The 21,655-nt window shown below is 41.9% G+C and overlaps 1 protein-coding gene across 2 annotated transcripts in view; it reads right to left on the reverse strand.

The window, feature by feature from the left end:
* PDGFC (platelet derived growth factor C) overlaps positions 1-21,655 on the reverse strand; it is a 233,273-nt gene that overhangs the window by 102,871 nt on the left and 108,747 nt on the right. For both annotated transcript variants that reach the window (XM_053253565.1, XM_053253566.1), the window contains exon 2: positions 11,823-12,018. In XM_053253565.1, the coding sequence (XP_053109540.1) occupies positions 11,823-12,018 (196 nt within the window). The remainder of the gene's footprint in view (positions 1-11,822; positions 12,019-21,655) is intronic.

The raw sequence follows: 21,655 nt of genomic DNA on the forward strand, positions 1-21,655 counted from the left end.
TAGATCCTATTATTAAAGACCAGAGGAATCTGCAACAGCTACCCTCCTAACTGGGCAAAGAAGCACCTTTTTAAAGTGGTGATTCTCTTTATTTAGCAGAAGGAGAGCAACTGGCCCTATCCACCCCCAACACAGAATCTGTCCAGTGGCTGTTGCTGGTATCTACCTTGTGTTTATTTTTAGATTGTGTGCCCTTGGGGAGCAAGGATCCATCTCTATCTATCCATCCATCCATCCCGCTTTGGAAATGTTGTTGAAAAGTGCTATATAAAGATTTGTAGTAGTAGCTTCCTCTGTTGAGCAAATGGGGAAAATAATCAGATTCCATTACTTGTTGAGTAAAACTCATTTCCAACCAAAGCCTATACAATTCTAAATGCAAAAATCAGAGCTCACATGGAGGTCAACGCTTCTGATGGAACATACACTGCAGGTGTGGCAACAGCAACAGTCAGTGCAGTAATGAGTATGGTATTGCACTGGCAAAGCTCAGAACCATGGAGCCTTCAGACAAATGCTCTGGCAGCAGAACACTTGAGCCAATTAATCTTTTGCTCCTCTTCCCGTTTAGTACTTTTAGCTATGGGCTGTTCACTTGGCCTCCAGCTATTAAATATTTTCAGTAGCATATTTGTCCAATCCCCTTCTCCCACGTTTTCCAGTGGAGTGTTACGGGGGGAAAGCAAGCTGAAACTGAAGATTGCAATGATTGAGTTCCAGGCCTGATAAGAGCAAACAAGCTCTTGGAGTGGAACTTTTACTAGAAGGTAAAACATTTGTGTCTGCAAAAAGGAACTGATGATTATGAGGGCAATATGATTGATTTTATATTTTCCTTTCTAAAAAGTGACTAAGGTGATCTATGGCAAAGTTCTGTCAGCATTCTGACTTTCAAAAGGAAAAACACACTTCTGAATATGGAATCTTCCATTCGGCTAAGACAACAGCAAAGATGTTATTGTATATCTTGATGTCATCCATTGGACCAAACTTCCAGCTTTGGTTTTATTTTACTACATTTTTACAAAATTGGCTAAGTACCACAAAACTCTCTTTGAAGTAGCATCAAAGAGGGAATATTCCTAGACTCAAGGTCTGAAATAATTTCCATAACTTCCATGTTTTCTCTGTCTCTTTGAATCTGGTTCAATAGGAATGAAGTAGTGCTCTGCACCTGCTTCATCCTCATCCTGATGCCAAGTGAGCAAAACTTGCAAGATATTTCCTCTCCCAAGAACTATCACAGCTAAACTCAATACAGCTCTTCCTACTCATGTGATGATCTATGCAGTTGATCTGCAAGTTGATCTACGCAGCCATCTAGTGATCTGGATAAGGGGCATTAAAATGTCACTTTAAAAAAAAAAAAATCCTTCCATCCCCTTATACTAAATATGCAGAATCTCAGATAGCTGCATGTAAGCCACAATCTATTTTAGCCCTATATATCAAAGCAATTGATTGACCATTAATTCATATTTGTTAGAACTAGACAAAAAACAACAATCAGCAACCCAGATTGCAAATCAGAAAATAGCTGACTCCCAGGCATCCTAGTCTCTTTAAAGGATTCAAACATACAACTCTCCCTGAATGTGTGTGCAATGTACCTCTGAATCTCTTTAAAATAAATGGGACTGAAGTGAATTTCTCTCCAAATTGCACCCAACTGTGCATTGTTAATTATTCCTTCCAAGTTTCTATGCTATACATGCTCTGTATGCAGTGGTCCCTCTAATTTTTCAGGATTATATGTACTGTAGTAGTTGTTTCATGTAGAAATTAGGACACTCCAATACTGCATAAATTTCTTATTTCTCTCATTTTATTTTTCTCTTTTTTATTTTTACTTTCCAAGGTGTTCGTTAAAATGTTTTAATTAACCAGTAATGCAAATTTAATCATTAATTACATTTTAATGCAGAAATCTTTCATATAATCTTATTAAATCAATAGACCTCATGGCCCAAAGTACATACTATGTAGTTAACCCCTTAACTTGACATATTTTCCAAGGGATATAATATTTTCCAAGGGATATCAGATGATCGCTGATATATCCTACAAGGAAAGCCTGCAAAAAGTGCTGAGAAAGATGTCCTTAGGCATTGTTCAGTAGCACACACAATGTCAAACAGCTAAATAGAAACCAAGGCTCAGACAAGGCTAATTGCTGCTGCCAGAAGAGCCTAAAGTACCGCTATACTTTTCATATTGCTTTAACAGCTTTTAAAGTGGCCCTTTATATAAAGGTGGGAAATGCTGGGGGAAGATCAGAAGACAATGTAAAGAGACATCCTAGGATAGAAGTTTTGTTTTCATCTCCCCACCCCTGCCCTGCTCTTCTGGATTGGGAGAGGGACTTGGGCTGCAGCTGGGATTTTATCAATCCTCCTTTATGACTGCTACCTTAACTGCTAAATCATCCAACAGCTGGACCACGTTTGTCTGATAGGGTGAGTGAGCGAGTGAGAGACACACCTATTGGACTCTCTAAATTTCTGGCCCGTTATAAAGGTGGGCAATGCTGGGAGCACAGCCGCTGGTGTGGCCGCTAAAGGGGAACTGTCTTTGAGGCTGGGACAGACTATTGTGTCTGTTTCCTAAAGGAGAGACTCCTGCTGACCACAGTGCTAGTGTTGCCAAACACATTGTTGGGCTTAGTGCAAGTATGTGTCTTGGGTTGTCCAGAGAAGGAGAGACAGGGGGTGACTCCGGGGGAGTTATTCCAGTGGTGGTGGGATGAAGATACAACAATGCTAGGTCAACAGACCACTACAGAGGAAGGGAAACTAGAAACTTAACAGCCGTTTCTCCTTTCCAGCTGGCCTACCAGCTCTTTGACCTTGGGGAGCAATACTAATCACCCACAGAACTTCACCTTGCTACTTTGTAACGCCAAGTTGGTCCAAAATAAATCTGAGATCATTCATGACTCGACTGTGGGTGAATGAGCCAACCTGGTATACAGGACAGAGACCTGGTAGGGAGTAAGGATGTGCATAGAACCGGCAACTGCTGGATCAAAGATGGTGGTGGAGGGATAGTTTTAGGGACCAGGGAGGTTGCTCTTACCTCCCTGCCATGTTTCCCCCACTTGTGCTGTGTTAAAAAATGGTCCTGTGAGGCAGCAGTGTACACCCAATGGAACCATTTTTTAACACAGCACCAGTAGAGGAAACACAATGGGCGATAAGCATACCCTCCCCGGTCCTTAAAGCTATCCCCACTTTGAACTGGCTAAACTGCCGGACTTTCAAACCAGTTTGGAGGTCTGTAAAAGGGCCTCCGAACCGGTTCGTGAACATCCCTAGTTGGGAGAAGCAACTGGTCCGGTCTGGTCCCAGCTTCTCCTGGGAGAAAGTGAGAGGATGTAGGTGGGGAGACAGTGTGGCTGTGGTCTACAAGAATACCATCTCACTTACTAGGATTCCTGTCAGAGAACTGGCCAATACTGAATGTGTGTACCTAAGCCTAGAGACCAAGGATAGACTGTCTCTAGGCTTAGGTACACACGTCACATGGGCAGGAGTGGGGGAAGACTTCTCCAAATCACCTTCCCACCCCACAGACAATCACAGATATGCTGCTGTGAATGCAAACCACACACTCAGACGATCTGTGCTGGGCCACATGGTGTGGTGCTCCGGAGACTGGAATGATGTGTCCCGGCCTCCGGATATTCCACAATGCACTACGCCCTGACTGCAGTGCATTGATGGGATCCACCATCAGAGAGGCAGTCTAGACACCTGTCTCTGTATCTCCTTGGGCTGTGTGCAACCCGAGGAGACACACGATCCACCCAGGCAGCCAGGTTAAGGGAGTGATTGTGCCACTTGCTCCCTTAACCTCAGCTAAGAGCTGGGCTTAGGAGCAGAGTTAGGCTGGGTGGGAGCATTTGGATCTGTGTGGATCCCAGCGCTCCACACAAGCAGCCTAGCCCTAACTGAAATAACTGGCCTGGTTCCAGAGTTGGTGCTGGAGTTACCCAGACTGTTGGTAGAGAGGGGCTTCAAGGTTCACTTTGGGATCAGGTTGTCTGGAGTGGCTCAGGAGTTCATTGTGGCCATGACAACAATGGGCCTATCTCAAGTAGTCTTGGGACCAATGCATGATGCTGATCACATGCACAATTTGGTCTTTTGCTCTGATCAGGGTTGTGTTCAAGGTGGTGATCAGGGTGGTGGAGACTCCTATTTTCCAATTGTCATCATGGGTGGACCACCATCTGGTTAAGGTAGGATTTGCAACCACAACCCACCTCTGCAGGGATGAAGAACCTATTAGGCTGGCCCACCTGAGAAGGTTATTGGATCCAATAGAATTCCAAGAAACCTTGAAAAGGTTTCGAGTTGGCTCTGCCAATGCTCTGGTGCCAACATGGAAAAATGAACTCCCTAGAGCAGTTGACACAGTAGCTCCTAAGCATCCTCTCTGACCTACTTCAAAAGCACCATGGTATTCAGAAGTGTTACAGAAGCAGAAGCTGCAAGGCAGACAACTAGAGTGCAAGTGGAGGAAGATTCAATATGAATCTGATAGATTACAACACAGAAGACACTTGAAGATCTATGCTCTGGCAATGTGAGTAGCAAAGAAGCAGTTTTTTTCTGCACGCATTGCTTCCGCAAATCCATGTCTGAGTTGAATACCATTGTGAGGGGACTAGTATGTTTTCCCTCTCCCCCTTGAACTCAAATTTGGAATCTTCAATCACCCACTGTGACATTTTAAATGACATTTTTGCAGAAAAAAATATCTCGTATGTGGGCTGAACTGTATTCCACATCTATTGCAAAAGTCTACAAGGGAGTTGTCCAGCAACTACTCTTATGGGACCACTTGGATCCCATAAGATCGGATCACTTTTAGTTTGTTAGTTCTGAGGATGTCTGCTTCGGACTCTACATCCTGCCACCTGTTCTCTTGACCCTTGACCATCTTATCTCATGTTATCTGTCAATAGTACTATCATAGAGGTTCTTTTACACATTATAGATGGTTCTAAAGGGAGGCCAGGATGCCTCCTTGCCTTAAGGAGGCTATTAGACTTTACGTGAAGAAACCTGCACTGGATCCCTTAGAATTAGCCAATTGTAGACCCATCTCCAATCTTCCATGGCTGGGCAAGGTGACTGAGAGGGCTGTGGCCTCTCAGCTCTAGGCAGTCTTGGAGGAAACAAATTGTCTAAACCCATTTCAAACTGGCTTTAAGGTGGGCTATGGGGTTGAGACTGCCTTGCTCGGTCTGATGGATGATCTCCAATTGGGTATTTGCAGAGGGAGTATGACTCTGTTGATCCTTTTGGATCTCTCATAGGCTTTTAATACCACTTATTTATTTATTATTACATTTCTATTTCGTCCTATCCATCCAAAGGCTCTGGGCATTGTACAACACTCAAAAACAAAAAAGCCACCATTTAAAACCATCAGCTTAAAACAATATAAAAACAAATATAGTTTTTTCTTTAAGACCAGTTAAAAATTTTTAAGAACAATTTAAAAGCCTTGGAAGACCAGGCCAAACAAATAAGTTTTCAGGGCTCTCTTGAAGGCCAACAATGAGACCAACCTACAAATTTCTGCTGGGAGTGCATTTCAAAGCCCAGGAGCAGCTGCAGAGAAGGCCTGGTTCCAAGTTGCCACCAGATGTACTGATGGTAACCGGAGATGGACATCTCCAGATAACCTCAATGTGCAGTGGGGATCATACAGAAGGCGGTAGTCGCTAAAGTAACCTGGATCTAATCCATTCAGGGCTTTAAAGGTAATAACCAGAACTTTGTATTTTGCCCAGAAACATATCGCTGGCCAGTACAACTGTTTTAGAACAGGCATAACATGGTGTCTCCAGGTTACCAAGTCTGGCTGTCACATTTTGAACTTAAGTTTCTGAACTACATACAACGGCGAGTGGAACGCAAGCAGAGGATAACTCTGCATGAATATGACAGTATGCAGCATAGAGCCCATTTGAAGGTTTATGTGGTGGTGCTGTGTGCAGCAAAAAAGCTGTTCTGGTCTGCACGCATTGCATCTGTAGGTTCGCATTCAGCAGAATTATCCTGGGCTATTAAGAGTTTAATTCAAGCTCCTCCTGTTTTGAATCCGTCCCCCCAGACTATGTTCTGCTGTAATGCTTTTAATGGGTTCTTTGCGGGTATTATCTCTTGTATTTGGGCCAACATGGACTCCACTATTTCAGCACAGTCCATTAAGGGGGTGTCCAGCAATCCCTCTTGCAATATTAGATTGGATCAGTTTCAATCTGTAATGCCTGAGGATGTGGACTAGCTACTTGGGGCAGAGCAGCTGACCACTTGTTCTCTGGATCCTTGCCTGACATGGCTGCTTCTACCGAACAGGGAGATTGTTGGATGGGGCCTAGTTAATATCATTAACTCATTGCTGATGCCTCCTTGTCTGAAGGCAGCAATGGTTAGACCGCTTCTTAAGAAGCCTTCCCTGAATCCCTCGGCGATGGATAGTTATAGGCCAGTCACCAATCTCCCATGGTTGGGCAAGGTGTTTGAAAGGTTGGTGGCTAACCAGCTCAAGGAGATTTTGAAGGAAACATTATCTAGACCAATTTCAAACTGGCTTTAGAGCAGGCTACGAGGTTGAGATAGCCTTAGTCAGCCTGTTGGATGACGTTTACCAGGAATTCGACAGAGGAAGTGTGACTCTGTTGGTTCTTTTGGATCTCTTGGCTTTGTTAGATACCATCAAACATGGTATCATTCTAGATCGCCTGAGGGAGTTGGGGATAGGAGGAACTACTTTGCAGTGGTTCCACTCCTATCTCTTTGGTAGATTGCAGATGGTGGAGCTTGGTGTTGGTTGCTCTTTGAAACAGGAGCTATTACATAGAGTCCCTCAGGGCTCCATTCAGTCACCAATGCTTTTTAATATCTACATGAAACTGTTGGGTGAGGTCATCAGGAGATTTGGTGCAGGCTGTTATCAATATGCTGACAACACCCAAATCGATTTCTCCCTATCAGCTTCATCAGGAAATGGCTTATGTTTTCTAAATGCCTGCCTGAAGGCGGTAATGAACTGTATGAGGGATAAGAAGCTTAAATGTAATCCAAATAAGTCGGAGGTACTGACTGGGTGTGTGTTTGTGTGTGAGAATTTATATATGGCTAAGATCTGCCTCTTCTGGTTGGGTTACACTCCCCCAGAAAGAACTAGTATGTAGCTAAGGAATGCTTCTGGATAGAAAACTCTCTCTGGTATCTTAGGCTATGGTAACAGTCAGGGGTTCTTTTTATCAGCTTTGGCCAAAATGTCAGCTACACCCATTTCTGGAGGAAAATGACCTTAAAGTATTGGTACATATACTGGTAACCTCCAGGCTTGGGTTGACTACTATAATGTACTCTACATGGGGCTGCCTTTGTATGTCCAGAAACTACAGTTGGTGCAGCATGTGGCAGCCAGACTCGTCTCTGGGATATCCAAAGAGACTATACAATGCAGTTCATAAAGTAACTGCACTGGCTGCTGATATGTTTCTGAGTGAAACACGAAGTGCTGTTTAATACCTATAAAACCCTGAACAGCTTGGGTCCAGGGTATTTGAGAGTGCCTCCTTTGTCATGTACTCTCCTGCCTATTAAGATTATCTAGAGGTCCATTTACAGCTACCACCAGGGCTCTGGAATGCACTCCCTGTCAAAATCAGAGTTTCTCTATCTCTGGCTGCTTTTAAAAAGACCCTTAAGATGTACCTATTTTCTCAGACTTTTGATTAGTTTTATCTCAAAGTTGTTTTAATCATTTTATCCTGTTTTTATATTTTTTGTATTTTAACATATACACCACCTAGGGATGCACATGTCAGGCAGTACAGAAATAGGATAAACAAACAAGCAGTAACTGTTCTTGATGTAACAGGCCAGCAAGAGTACAGACAATTATACTTCATTTTTCTTTTCTCTTCTCTTTTCATGGCATACAAACAACTTGTTCCAAAGGTCTATGGAGCAGACCAGAGTAGAGCCTGTTCTTAGCAATTCTCACAGTTCCAACAACCTGATTTTGATGGCATTCTTGCATGTAGATGAAAGCCCATGAAGCTGATTCATAGACTATGCATACAGTCAGAGGTGGGCGGGCCAGCTAAAGAACTGTTATTTTATTAGTGTGAACATACAGAGAACAAGAAGAGATAAGGACTGCAAGACTGTGTCACAGATATGTTACTGTATCTTAAATGCCTGATCATTTCCCCATCCTGCACATGCTTGTTGCACACGTTCTCTCACACACACTTACACAAAACTCATTTCTGGGATAATTTCAATCCATGCCAATCTATCAACTCATCTAAATCTATGCATGTTAAAATGGCTGTGTGAAGGCTCTTCTGCAAACTCAGAATACAGTTAATCATGCCAATATACTTTTAAAAAAAATAATAAAAATATTTTATTTCATGATGGAATACTCAATTAATCCAAGTCAGTCAACACTAATTTTAAGAAGCCCAAATATATGCAATTCAAAATCTGTTTTAAGCTTCTTTTGATTCAGTGTTGGTTGAAATGTATTTGAATAACAGTTCTTTTGACTAGTTTAGTGATCTTATCCAAATTTACAGTCAAGTTTTCAAAATCAATATGCAAGAAAATATACTCTGTTCATTGCTAAACACCCCTCCCCCCATACACATGCAAGTTTGGACCATAAGCTTTTAAAGACACCAAAGAACGGGGGCAGGACCATGGTCTTAAGTCTGTGCAACCAAGAAAAAATGATATAGTCCACAATTCTGCATAACTAAATATTAGAATATTTCAATAATATGATTATGTTGATTTGAGCTGTGCAATATATACATTGACATAATAATTTGTAAAACTGAGACCTAACATGGTATAGCTGTGTGATGTTAGATCTAAAAAGGAAAAAAACAATTGAAGTACAACAGATTTGTGTTGTATTAATAATGACATTTCATTAGGATCAGGCTGTTTCATTATGTATTACCATACATGTGAAATTACAAAAGAGTAATCATGTCTTAGATGTATGACCCATTTTTGCTCTGACTTATCCCACACAAAGACTGTACTGCAGTCCAGGGTGGCACTGGGCGACCAACAGACTAATGCAGTGATAGTGCAAACGTGCTGCCCTAGTACAAGGAGCTAGCACTACTACTGTTGCTAGCTCCACTAAACTAGAAGCTTGAATTTCAGGCTCGTTTGTGCTAACTGTGGCACACCTCGGGCTGTGAAAATTCTTTCTCAGTCCATATATGTTACAGGGAATGATGCAAAGCTATCCCTATCCTTGTTGCAGAAGTTGAGACACCTGGATTTGAGGAGGATTTGAGGAGCAGACAACCACAATTTCTGACTTTTCAGTGAAGGCCAGCCAAAATGGTAGACCCCAAACATTTAATACACTTCCTCAACTAATCTGTTAGGACTGTACATAGCAATGCTATGTACTGTTCATCTGTATGCCATTTAATAAATTATTTTTTTCTTCTGAGGTAAATTTGATTCCCCATTAAGGCTACACCAATGATTTTGAGTACATTACTTGCAATATTGACAGATTACCAGCTTTATTTTATGGCTATTTATTTATTTATTACATTTATAAACTTCCCCATCCAGAGGTTCTGGGCAGTGTACAACTAGTCCAAAAGAATTAAAAACAAACGTCATTTAAAACACACTACTTAAAACAATATATATTTTTTTAATTTTTAATTTAAAACCAATTAAAATACTTAAAAAAAATTTAAAACCCTGGAAGGCTGGGCAAAACAAGTAAGTTTTTAGGGCTCTCTTAAAGGCCAAGAGCGAGCCTAAACTGCCGATATCTGCCGGGAGTGCATTCCATAGACCAGGAGCAGCTACAGAAAAGGCCCGGTTCTGAGTCGCCACCAGACATACTGGTGGTTACTGGAGATGGACCTCTCCAGATGACCTCAATGTGCGATGGGTATCATAAGGAAGAAGGTACTGTCTAAGGTAGCCCAGACCCAAGCCGTTCAGGGCTTTAAAAGTAATAACCAGCACTTTGTATTTTGCCCAGAAACATATCACCAGCCAGTGCAACTGTTTTAAAACAGGCATCATATGGTCTCTCCGGGTTGCCCTGGAGATCAATCTAGCTACTGCATTTTGAACTAACTGAAGTCTCTGAACTACATACAGAGGCAGCCCCACATAGAACGCATTGCAATAGTCAAGCCTGGAAGTTACCAGCTGATGCAACACTGTTTTGAGATCGTTCTCTTCAAGGAATGGACACAGCTGTCGAATGAGCCAAAGCTGATGGAAAGCGCTCCTGGCCATAGCCTGAACTTGAGATACCAGGGTGAAGCCTGTATCCAAGAGGACTCCCAAGATGCGTACCTGTTCCTTTTGGGAGAGTGTAACCCTATCCAGCACAGGAAGCTCTAACTCATCCCTCAAATTCTGATCCCCAAAATGAGCACCTCTGTCTTGCTTGGATTCAGATTAGATTTGTTATCCCTCATCCAGCCCATTACTGCCCATAGGCAGGCATTTAGGGAGTGAATGCCATTTCCTGATGATGGCAGCGGCGGCGGCAACAATGACAGCAACAAGGAGGAGAAATAGATTCAGATTTTATCAGCATACTGATAACACCCTGCACCAAATCTGATGACCTTACCCAGCGGTTTCATGTAGAATTTAAAAAGCATTCGTCACAGAATGGAGCCCTGAGGGACTCCATATAATAGCTCCCGTTTCAAAGAGCAAACATAACCAAGTTCCACTATCTGGACACTGTCTGAGAGACAGGAATGGAATCATAGCAAAGCAGTGCCCTCTATCCCAAGTCCCCCAGGCAATCCAGAAGGATATCATGGTCAATGGTCTCGAACGCTGCTGAGAGATTCAAAGAACCAGCAGAGTCACACTCTCTCTGTTGATTCCCTGGTACAGGTCATCCATCAGGCCAACCTAGGCAGACTCAACCCCACAGCCCTCTCTAAAGCCAGTTTAAAATGCGTCTAGATCATCAGTTTCCTCCAAAACTGCCTTGAGCTGGTTAGCCACGACACTCTCAATCACCATGCCCAACCATGGGAGATCAGAGACCAGCCTATAATTATCCATTACTGAGGGATCTAGGGAAGGTTTCTTAAGAAGTGGACTAATCATAGTCTCCTTCAAACAAGGAGGTATCCTACCCTTCCTCAGCGATGAGTTAATGATATTAAGTAGGCCATCTCCAACAATTTTCTTCCTAGATAGAAGCAGCAAAGTTGGGCAAGGATCCAGAGAGCAAGTGGTAGGCCACACCGCCTCAAGCAGCTTGTCCATGTCCTCAGGCATCACAGCTTGAAACCAATCCAATCTAATACTGCAAGAAGGATTGTTAGATACCCCTTTCATAGGCTTTGCAGAAATAATGGATTCCAAGTCGGCCTGAATACAGGAGATTTTGTCCACGAAGAACCCATTAAAAGCATCACAGGAGAACAAAATCCCCAGGGTCTGGTTTGAAATGGAAAGAGCCTGAATCAAACTCCTCACAACCCGGAACAGCTCTGCTGAATGCAAACCTGCAGGAGCAATGCATACAGATGAGTTGGGGTTTTTTGGCTACACGCACCACCTCTGCATAAACCTTAAAATGCATAGTATATGCATACTATGGTTAAGCTGGCTGCTGCTTAACAGTCTATAAAAGCTATACAATGGATCTCTACAGACCATAGATCTATACAAGGAAGAAGTTAGAGAAACAACAAGGGTGAAACTTTTGGCACATCCATCTGAACATCAGGTTTATTCAGTTAAGTATGAGTAACTTACTTGCATATATCATCTTCTGGGTCCTCAAGCCCAAATCTTTCATCAAAAGTGAGTTGTATCAACACATTCTCCTCAACTGCTACTAATCTCCACACCAGTACTGTGTTGCGAGGATAAGCATATGGGAATTTAGGGCTGTGAATACTTCCATTAGCGGACACTGTAATAATCTTCTCATGTTGAGGCTCTTGCACTCCTGTAGTAAAGAAATAAACACAAATATAGAAATAATTTGTTTAAACTGAAATGGTGTTGCATCAGGATCCAAAAACCTACTTTAGGTATGCCTAAGGCCTGGAATGTGCCCAATGCAATGTTAGAGTTGCCCCCATATCACAAACTGCTTACCAAACTCCTTTCAGTTTCATAAGAGAGCTGAACTGCTGCTTGAAACACACTAGATCCAGACCAGTGTCCTTGAAGTATGAAATCCCCTCCTTACAGAGTAATACCCTGTTTCATTGTTATATGATTGTTCAAGGTCTGAAAATCAAGCATGTCACCACTGGGTTTTCCCTCTTTAAATTAAATCTAGATAAAGTAACATTTTGGTTTTTACAGGATTAGAGATATAATATTACTGGAAACATATATAGGCAACTTAGAGAAGACAATGAAGCAATATGGAGCAGTTGCTAAAATGTTTATAGAATAGTGCTGAACATCAAATGGATTCTATTCCGTTCCCACCCAGTGAATTTAGTAGTACTGGTGGCCCTCATTATCCACCATTTCACATATAGGGGTGTGGAAGAGGCTCAAACCAGGCCCCACTGGCCTGAGATGCTGGGGGGGTGTGCTGGCAGGGCCTGGGGTAGCCACCACCACCTCCACCCCCAGGAACCATGCTGCTTCTGCCATGGGTAAGGTAAGCTTCCCCTCGCCCAGTGCTTGTAAAGGGGAATCCTAACTGGGTTCCCCTTTACAAGCACTAGAACCAAGAGCAAAGTGGTTCAACCCCAGTTCTAGGCACAAACCGAACTGTTGGCTGGTTCGGCAGAACCAATATGTGGATCGGGCAGCGTGGTTTAAGTCTGGTTTGGAATCAGACCGAACTGCCTGGAGCACTTCTGTGCACACTCCTATTCATGTATCCACAACTGGGTCTTAGAGACACAGTTTCATTATCCACAGGTACAAAAAATAGGCAAAATTTGCCTATCTGTGATTGAGTAGCTGTAAATTAGCTGGAAATGACTTCTGATGTCATGTCCAGCCCCCATTTTCCAGAGAGTCATAGAGTGTGTGAGTGTGTGTGTGTGTATAGATACAGAGCGAGAGAGTGCTAGTGAATAAGCAAATTTCACCTATTTTTCTACCCATGGATAATGAAACTGGGTTGGTTCTGTTAGAGTCCAAACCAGACTTGAACCAAGCTGCCCAGTACATGTACCGGTTCTGCCAAACTGGCCAGCAGTTCGGTTTGTGCATAGAACCAGGGTCGAACTGCTTTGCCCTCTGTTCTAGTGCTTGTAAAGGGGAACCTGGTTAGGATTCCCTTTTACAAGCACTGGGGTGGAAGGAGCTTACCTTACCCATGGCAGCAGTGGCACAGTTCTTTGGGGGTGGTGTCGGTAGGGGCAGAAATAAGCAAGAAAAGCAAGGGGGCAGAAATAAGGGAAGAAAACCTTACTCTCCAGGTCTCCAGCAATGCCCCCCCAGACACAACGGTAAAATATTATATAATATTCTACCATTTTCAGGGCTGGGGGTCATTGCTGGAGACCTGGAGAATAAAGTACTGTCCTTTTCTTCTCTGATTTCTGCCCCCCTTGCTTTTTGCCCCCCCCCTTTTATTTAGGAACCAACCTCCCCCCCAATTTTCATTGACTCAAGGTTTTGTTATTCACAGTTTCCATATTTGCGCCTATAGGCGAGAATGGAACCCCCCGCAAGTAACGAGGGCCACCTGTATATTGAAATGGACATGCTGATTATTTCAATTACCCAAATCATCAAGAAATCAGATACTGGTTCCTCTGGCATTTTGAAAAGCAATTAAGATTTCAAAAGACACATGCTTAGCTTATTACTTAAGACAATAACTTTTGTTCCTAAATTGCGATATTTTAACTTCAAATTGCAAAATATTAACTGCAACATTTGGATAATATTTATCCAGATATTTGGATATGTCTGTGCCAATGTCCTTACACATCTATTTTAACATTTTGTTTTTGCTTTCATTGTCCTATTACATACCTTATGACTACACTTAACTTATTTGTTCTGTAACGATACACTTTTCTGACAGATTTGGAAATGGAAGAATTTTGTGTGTTTGAAAAAGCTTCTTTCAGATGATAGCCCAGGCTTTCAAGTCCCCCAAATAGCCATAGCTTTGAATACTTTATCCTTCAAGTTATAGTTTTGGTATCTTTAGTGACTCTGTGTTCTAGGACCTGCTCATACATGTATGCATGCTCACTGAGAGAACGAGAGCCATACATCACAGAACAAATAGCACAAATGCAATAGTGTTCATAGAGTACACAAGAACATAGGAGGCTACCTTATATTGAGTCTGACCATTGGTCCACCTAGCTCAGTATGGTCTACACTGACTGGCAGCAATTCTCCATGTTTCAGGCAGAAGTCTCTCCCAGTCCTACCAAGAGATGCCAGGGAGTGAACTTGGGACCTTCTGCATGCAAGCAGATGCTTTACCATTGATGTAAAAGGCCCCATTCCCAAAGGGGTATTCACAGTGCTCATATGTAATCCAAATACAAACCAGGGTGGAGCTTAGCAAAGGGCACAACTGATGCTCACTACTGCAACATACATTGACAGTTTTTCCCCAAAAAGGGAATATGTACACAAGTACAGCATCCTGAGAGCATGCCCTGGCACAAACATGCTGAGAAGCCTCACACCGCCACACTCTCCCTGCTTACAGAGTTACAGAGGCAAATACCATAAAAATAATGGTGGACCAACACCATACGCGGGGAGAGTGTGTCTGAACAGGGCTATTCTGTGTAGAGAAATCAAGTGTTAACAGACCTACAAATATATTTGGGTGTAAGATTCAGTTCCAAACTTACTGAAATGCTATCTTTAAGAGAAAATAAACTACTACTGCTTCTGTGGAAATATTGTAAAATAAATCACTTCAGTCCAAAACTAGTATCAAAAGTATGTTGTTCAAAATGTCATCATGGATTCCATTAGAAACAAGTCTCAGAAGCAAGTAAACACAAATTCATCAGATGTTTTCCAAAATATTTATATAAACTGTGTCATATTTTATTGCATTTGGCTCCAATTTTTAATGTGGAAAAATTACCATAAATACTTTCTGAAGAAATGTTTTACAAATTTGTCAGTGACGAGCAAATGAGATACATAAATTAATTTTTTTTAACTTTGTTTTTGCTTTGGAACTATATTATTTTAGTTGTTTAGCTTATGCTCATCAGTAAAGTATATGTGGAAGCTGGCAAAGTCAGCTTGATGTTCTGACCTCAGAATTTCAAAACCTTTCTTACATGTTCATAGGTTGGAAAATACAGAATACAGAAAAATACTCTGGATATTAATGAAGAAATAGACTCATTTGAAAACCAGAGGTGAAACACATATACTATGCAAACAAATTTTAATGCAATCAAGCCTGAGAAATAAAGAAATGCAATTTTTAATTTTTTAAAAAACACAACCACTTTGCGGTATTAGAGCAGACAAATAGATAGCACAAAACAATTAATGTGGAGGATGCAATATATTTTACTGAAACCATGTTTGAATCCCTGCACAGCACAGCAATGACCCCATAACCAAGCAAGCAAAACTGAAACTGTGTAAGGAAGCACAGCCAGTTAAATAATACTATAGCAAACTAAAGCAAAAACTTCTTAACTGAACAAGTATAGTCAGGTCTATCTCAAAATAAATTGTGCCTTTGGGGGAACAGACCTATTTCAGAAACAACAGGCCCAATTCTTTGGGAAATACAGACACTCATTGTCATTCTACATAATCATTATAATCCTCACTATAATCCTATAAGGATTATGGTGACAACTCCCAAAAGGTATATCAACCTTGGTACAAGGAAAAGGTTGAATTTGTGTAAGGAAATGAGGAAGAAGATACAGCACAAATGGCAAACCTTAGTAATGCTAAGCTCAAAAGATAATGAACTTTAAAGCATATCTAAACCAGCATGTGTTTTACACACATGGCAAACAGGGTTTTAACTTTAAGCTAGTTTTTTCTTTAAACACACCAGAAATATGGTGTTTCTTAAAGTGAAGCTTCTGGGATTTTTCTTTTTTTTTACAGTATACAGTGGGAATATCACTTCTACGAAGAATAAGAACATACCTTATCCATTCATTTTTTCATTCAAAAGAAAGGTATGTGTGTGCTATTTTTAACCGCCAATTCAGACAAACGAGCAGCAACATGTGGTATTTCAAATGCATCTATATGGAGTTGTTCCTCTTATTTTCCCGTTATTCCATTTTACTTATTTATATCTGTGTAAACAGCTCTGTGAACTTTTGTTGAAAAGCGGAATATAAATATTTGTCGTATTCGTATGAATCAAGTCATTCTATGGAGCAGCTTGTCATCTGAATCTGGCCATTTCTACCCCGTTAAAACATCCTTTTCTGGCTTTGCTCAGCTGTGACAAGCAGTGGTCTCTCTAACTTTTTTCATCTATGTGAGGAATGAGTTTTGTTCTAGGTGGCAATATCAAGTCACTGTGTGCGCAGATGAATTCAGAGTGGGGCCTTCTTAATTCAACCTAAGCAGGATCTAAAATCAACTGAGCAGACAGCAGAAAACTTGTGAGTGCACACATGTGTGCACGCCTTAGAGGGAACAGTGGTAACAAGGTAGAGGTGTGTGTGTCTGTCTGTCTGATAATATGGATGCAAACAGCTCGTAATGTGGAGAAACCTCAAGGTAATTTTGAGCCATATTTTTCTGAGCCTGTGTACCAGAAAAAGTATGGTTCCGATAAGATACAATCAAATAGGACATAAAAATACATGCATTTATTTAATTTATATACTGCCTGACTCCGAAGGTTCCAGGCAGTTAGGACCCGAAATGAAGACCCTTTAAAATTATCTGATGGTCAGCTTGTGTTGGATTTTCAGTCATCTTATTTAATCTTTATTTTCAGCTTATTTAATCTTTAAAATTAAATAGGCTGAAAATACAGATCAATGGGAAATGTAACAAAATTCATAATTCCTGAGTGGCTAATCAGAAAGCTCTGCAATGTCACATGGTGGCAGTACATGATGATAGCATTAAGTGTATGAAGGAGATTGATTTTTTTAAAAACAGCTTAGAACTTAAAGTGCTATCTATATATATATTTCTCCTGGTTGTGCCAGGGAAAATGCGTCCTGGCAGCCCAGCTGATTGGCTGGGCTGTGGAGGCGCCTGATTGGCTGGCACACCGAGGAGAAGGAGAATTGGCCAGCTGCGAGCCAGGGCCGCTGGTGGACCCAGCCTGGTGACGGGTGGTAGATGCGGGCCCGGCCCGGCCGCAGCGAGGCGGTTGGCCGGCCCCGATACCAGGGCAGAATGTGGGAGTGGGGGGGAGAGGTGACTGGCCTGCCGCTGGCCGCAAAGACTGGCAAGTGGCGGCAGCGGGCATGGCAGGCTGCGGAGGCGGCACTTGGTGTGGTGGGCCCACCGGCGGGACAGGCAATGGAGGCGGCTCTCGGCCAGGCCAGGAGGAGCCTGTGGGAGACTGGGGTGGGAGGGAACTGGGAGGCGGGACTTTCCTGTTCACCGCCTGGGAGGAGGAGTGGTGGCGGCGGCCCGGTAAGTAGAACTTTTAAAAATGCAGGGGGAAGGCAAGAGGGAGTGGGGCAGGAGGGAGGGCAGGAGAGGGAGGGGGAGGGCAGGAGAGACTGGGGCAGGAGGATGAGAGGGAAGGGAGGGTGAGAGAGTGGGGTGGGAGGGAGAGGGTGAGAGAGTGGGGTGGGAGGGCAAGAGAGAGTGGGGTGGGAGGGAGGGGAAGAGAGGCAAGAGTGTGGGGCAGAATGGAGGAAGGGAGAGTGGTGCAGGAGGGAGAAGGGAACAGCCAGCCCCAAAGAGCGCACAGATGCTCTGTGCAGGTTGGCTAGTAACTACTTTGTTTCATGGAGAAAGTTACAAAGAGTTCAGGAAATGAAGCTCCTACTCTGGCCATTGAAAATGCCCCGTTAGTAGGAAAGTGCTCCTTCATATAAAAGGAATATTCTTCTCGCTTTTTGGCACCCCATGTTATAACTCTGAAATGACCAGTGGCCTGCTTGATCTATCACTCCCAAACTCTTCTGTCCTCTTCCCCGACTGTACCAAATAAGATAATTGCTATGGCTGCATTGGTTTGGTTTAGAAGCTCCAAAACCGCTCTTTTAAATTCTAATACTTCCAACAGAAATCTGATACAATACAGAATACACCCCGATAATAGAGGACTCTATAAAGGTTGTGTCAGAATTCATCTGACATGCCCACTGTCGGATCTGGTAGTGCTTTCAGACTGACACAACTGCACAGTTCTAGCAATCACCACACCAACAAGTAACCTATAAAGCCCTTACCTATATTACCTATAAAGCCCGTAACGGCTTGGCCCACAGTATTTAAGAGAATGCCTTCTTCATTATCAACCCCGCTGGTTTTTAAGATCTTCAGGGGAGGTTCTTCTACGGGCTGCCAACTCGTCTGGTGGCAACTCAAAGGCGAGCCTTCTCTGTAATTGCCCCAGGGCTGTGAAACGCACTTCCTATTGAGATTAGAACTGCTCCCTCCTTGTTGGCTTTTAGGAAACAACTCAAGAAACATCTCTTCAGCCAAGCTTTTTATTAGTTGGTGTGTTTTATGAGTATTTTAATTTGATCTTTTATATGTTTTAACGGTTAAATTATTAGTTTGTTTTACGCTGTAAGATGCCTACAGACTTCAGTAGTGGGCGGTATACAAATTTGCTAAATAAATAAGTGATTGAATTCAGTCCTTAAACTGGCTGCAAGGCTTTGACGCAATTACAGTCTCTCAAATAGGTTAGATTTATTGGGCTTATATTATAATTATTTTAAATGTGCTCAGATATAGAGCTGGCTTCAGCAAGGATCTAGGCAGATTAACGAAGAGTAAGAAATAACAGTCGCAAAGGTAGATACAGCATCAAACTTCATAGCCTTGAGGTCCTGCATATAGAAAATAAATGAAATGAATGAAATACTTTATTAGTACACTGTTTCAAAAGAATTTGGTTTGGAATAATCTTATCTTGGTCTCAAGCTCCTAAGCATTTTTCCTATTACATTTCTTTTTATGTGTATCCTGTGAGGTACTTTAGACACAGGAGTAATTTCTAGTACTTCTAGGTTCTTAAAGGCAGGCTTATACAGTAATTACAATTTATCCTTCAGCAGTCCTATTTGATTAGGATAGCCACAATTTTAAGAGCTCTGCCAAGAGGAAACACAGGAACATATGAATCAGACCACAAATCAGGTATTGTTTACACCAGGGGTTGGCACTGGCAACATGCGGCTCTTCAGATGTTGCTGAACTACAACTCTCATCATTCCCTGCTCTAATAAATTGTGGCTTGAAGTGATAGTTGTAGTTCAGCAACATCTGGAGAGCCACACATTGCCTACCCCTGGTTTATACTGAGTGACAGCAGCTCTCCAAGGTTGCAAACACGAGTCTTTCATAGCCCTGCCTGAAGATGCCAGGGATTGAACCCTGGACCTTTTGTATACAAAGCAGACACTCTGCCACTGAGCTAGCTACATTTCTCTTCAATGGTCCTAATGCTGAAGAAACAACTATGCTTTATCTAGCTCAGTATTTTCTACACAGACTGGCAGCGGCTTCTCCAAGGTTGCAGGCAGGAATCTCCCAGAGCCCTTTCCTGGAGATGCCAGGGAGGGAACTCTGAACCACCTACATGCAAGCATGCAGGTGCTTTTCCCAGAGTTGCCCCATGCCCTAAGGGGAATATTTTATAGTGCTCACACATGTAGTCTCCCTTTCAAATGCAACCATGACAGACCAGTCTCGTCACCTCAGATTGGCCCAGTTCTTCAGCATTCAAGCCTGAGAAGCTCAGTCCCAGAGCAGGTATATTGTCAGTATCCTCCGCCATGAAGACAGATGCAAAGAATTCATTCAGCTTCTCTGCAATCTCCTTATCCTCCTGAATAATTCCTTTCCCGCCCTCATCATCTAAGGGTCCAACCGCCTCCCTGACAGGTTTTCTAGTTCTGATATATTTAAAGAAGTTTTTGTTACCCCCCTTGACACTTCTAGCTATATGCTCCTCAAACTCTCTCTTTGCATCCCTTATTTTGTCTCCTTGCATTTCTTTTGCCAGAGTTTATATTCCTTTCTATTCTCTTCATCTGGGCAGAACTTCCATTTTCTGAAAGAAGTCTTCTTCCCTTTTATAGTTTTCCTGGTTTTACTTGTTAGCCATGTTGGCATCCTTCTGAATTTGGTGGTACCTTTCCTCTTTCTTGGTATACATTTCACCCAAGCTTCTATTATTGTGGCTTTGAATAAGTTCCTTGCTTTCTGGAATGATTTTATCCTCCTGACTTTCCCTTTCAGCTTCCTTTTTACCAATCCCCTCATTTTTTGTTTTGCACATAAACCAAGTATTTTAATATATTTTATGAGCGCAACAGAATTCAATTGCCATTACTGAATATTTAACTGGAATGTATGATCTACAACATGAACATTAACTCTGCTAAGAACTTTGTTCAACTTGTCAGTAATTAGTTTTATTTTAGCAGAGTGGTGCGCAGGGAGAGATTCTCCATATTTTTAACATTATAGCTGCATGACTGACATTTCTTTACCTCAGTTGCTTAACTCTATTAAATTAGTTTTAAAATTACAAGTGTGTTTAATAGGATTATGGAAACCAAGCATATGAATTCTGAAATTGAGGAACATTTATCATATTTTAGAAATCCATATTCCAAATAAAAAATAACCAGAGTCAAGTCCAAAAGCTCTACCTAAAATGCTCAGGTATGGGTTTAACATGCAAATTCAGGAAATGGATCATCATGAGCCAATCATCACAATTAAAAAGTGGAAAGGTTTATTAATACTTAATAAAGTATTACCAAGTTTTGTATGCACAAAACAGAAGTATAGCCTGCATCAAGTGCTTATGCTATTCAGTAACAGATTATGAGGCAATTAAGAATAAACCTTCAGACTAGAATTGTTGAGTCAGTCCAGAGAGGTTTTGCCCATAGCAAGTTTTACTAGCTTAGCCTGCTAGCCCAAAATGTTCCTGTGTTGGGATGTGTATGGCCAAACAAAAGGAAACTTTCATGGTCACTTTCATGCTTCTTGGTCTGGTCACTAAAGGAGATTCTTAGTGTGGGTGAACATCTGTTTACAAGCCTCCCTGAAACATAACGAAACTATGCATTCAGCCCAAAGTAGCTAAAGCTTGGGATGATTTACTCTTGTGTTTAAAGTAGTAACACACAGGCAGATGCATAAGTTGTATAACTAAAATGAGAATAGTGTGCCTTCACATAATTTTTGTCTTTGATAGTAAGTCCCAAGTTCCAGCAATAGAATGCCATTCTTAAGTCACTATGGGAGAGGGCGAGGAGGGAGCTACTGAATCACTGCTACCAGCAACTACATAAGCATCCATACTTTATACAATGCACCATGGCACTGTATGATAGAATTTGAGCATTTCAAAATACTAATGGATCAGAAACAATTACTGCATATTGGAACAAAAAGTAGTTTTTATTTCAAAATATAACAGTTTTATAACTTTTTTTTGGATAAAGGAAATAATTCCAGAAGCCTATGGCAGATGT

The sequence above is a fragment of the Hemicordylus capensis genome, chromosome 5 (assembly GCF_027244095.1).
Source record: "Hemicordylus capensis ecotype Gifberg chromosome 5, rHemCap1.1.pri, whole genome shotgun sequence".
Classification (NCBI taxonomy): domain Eukaryota; kingdom Metazoa; phylum Chordata; class Lepidosauria; order Squamata; family Cordylidae; genus Hemicordylus; species Hemicordylus capensis.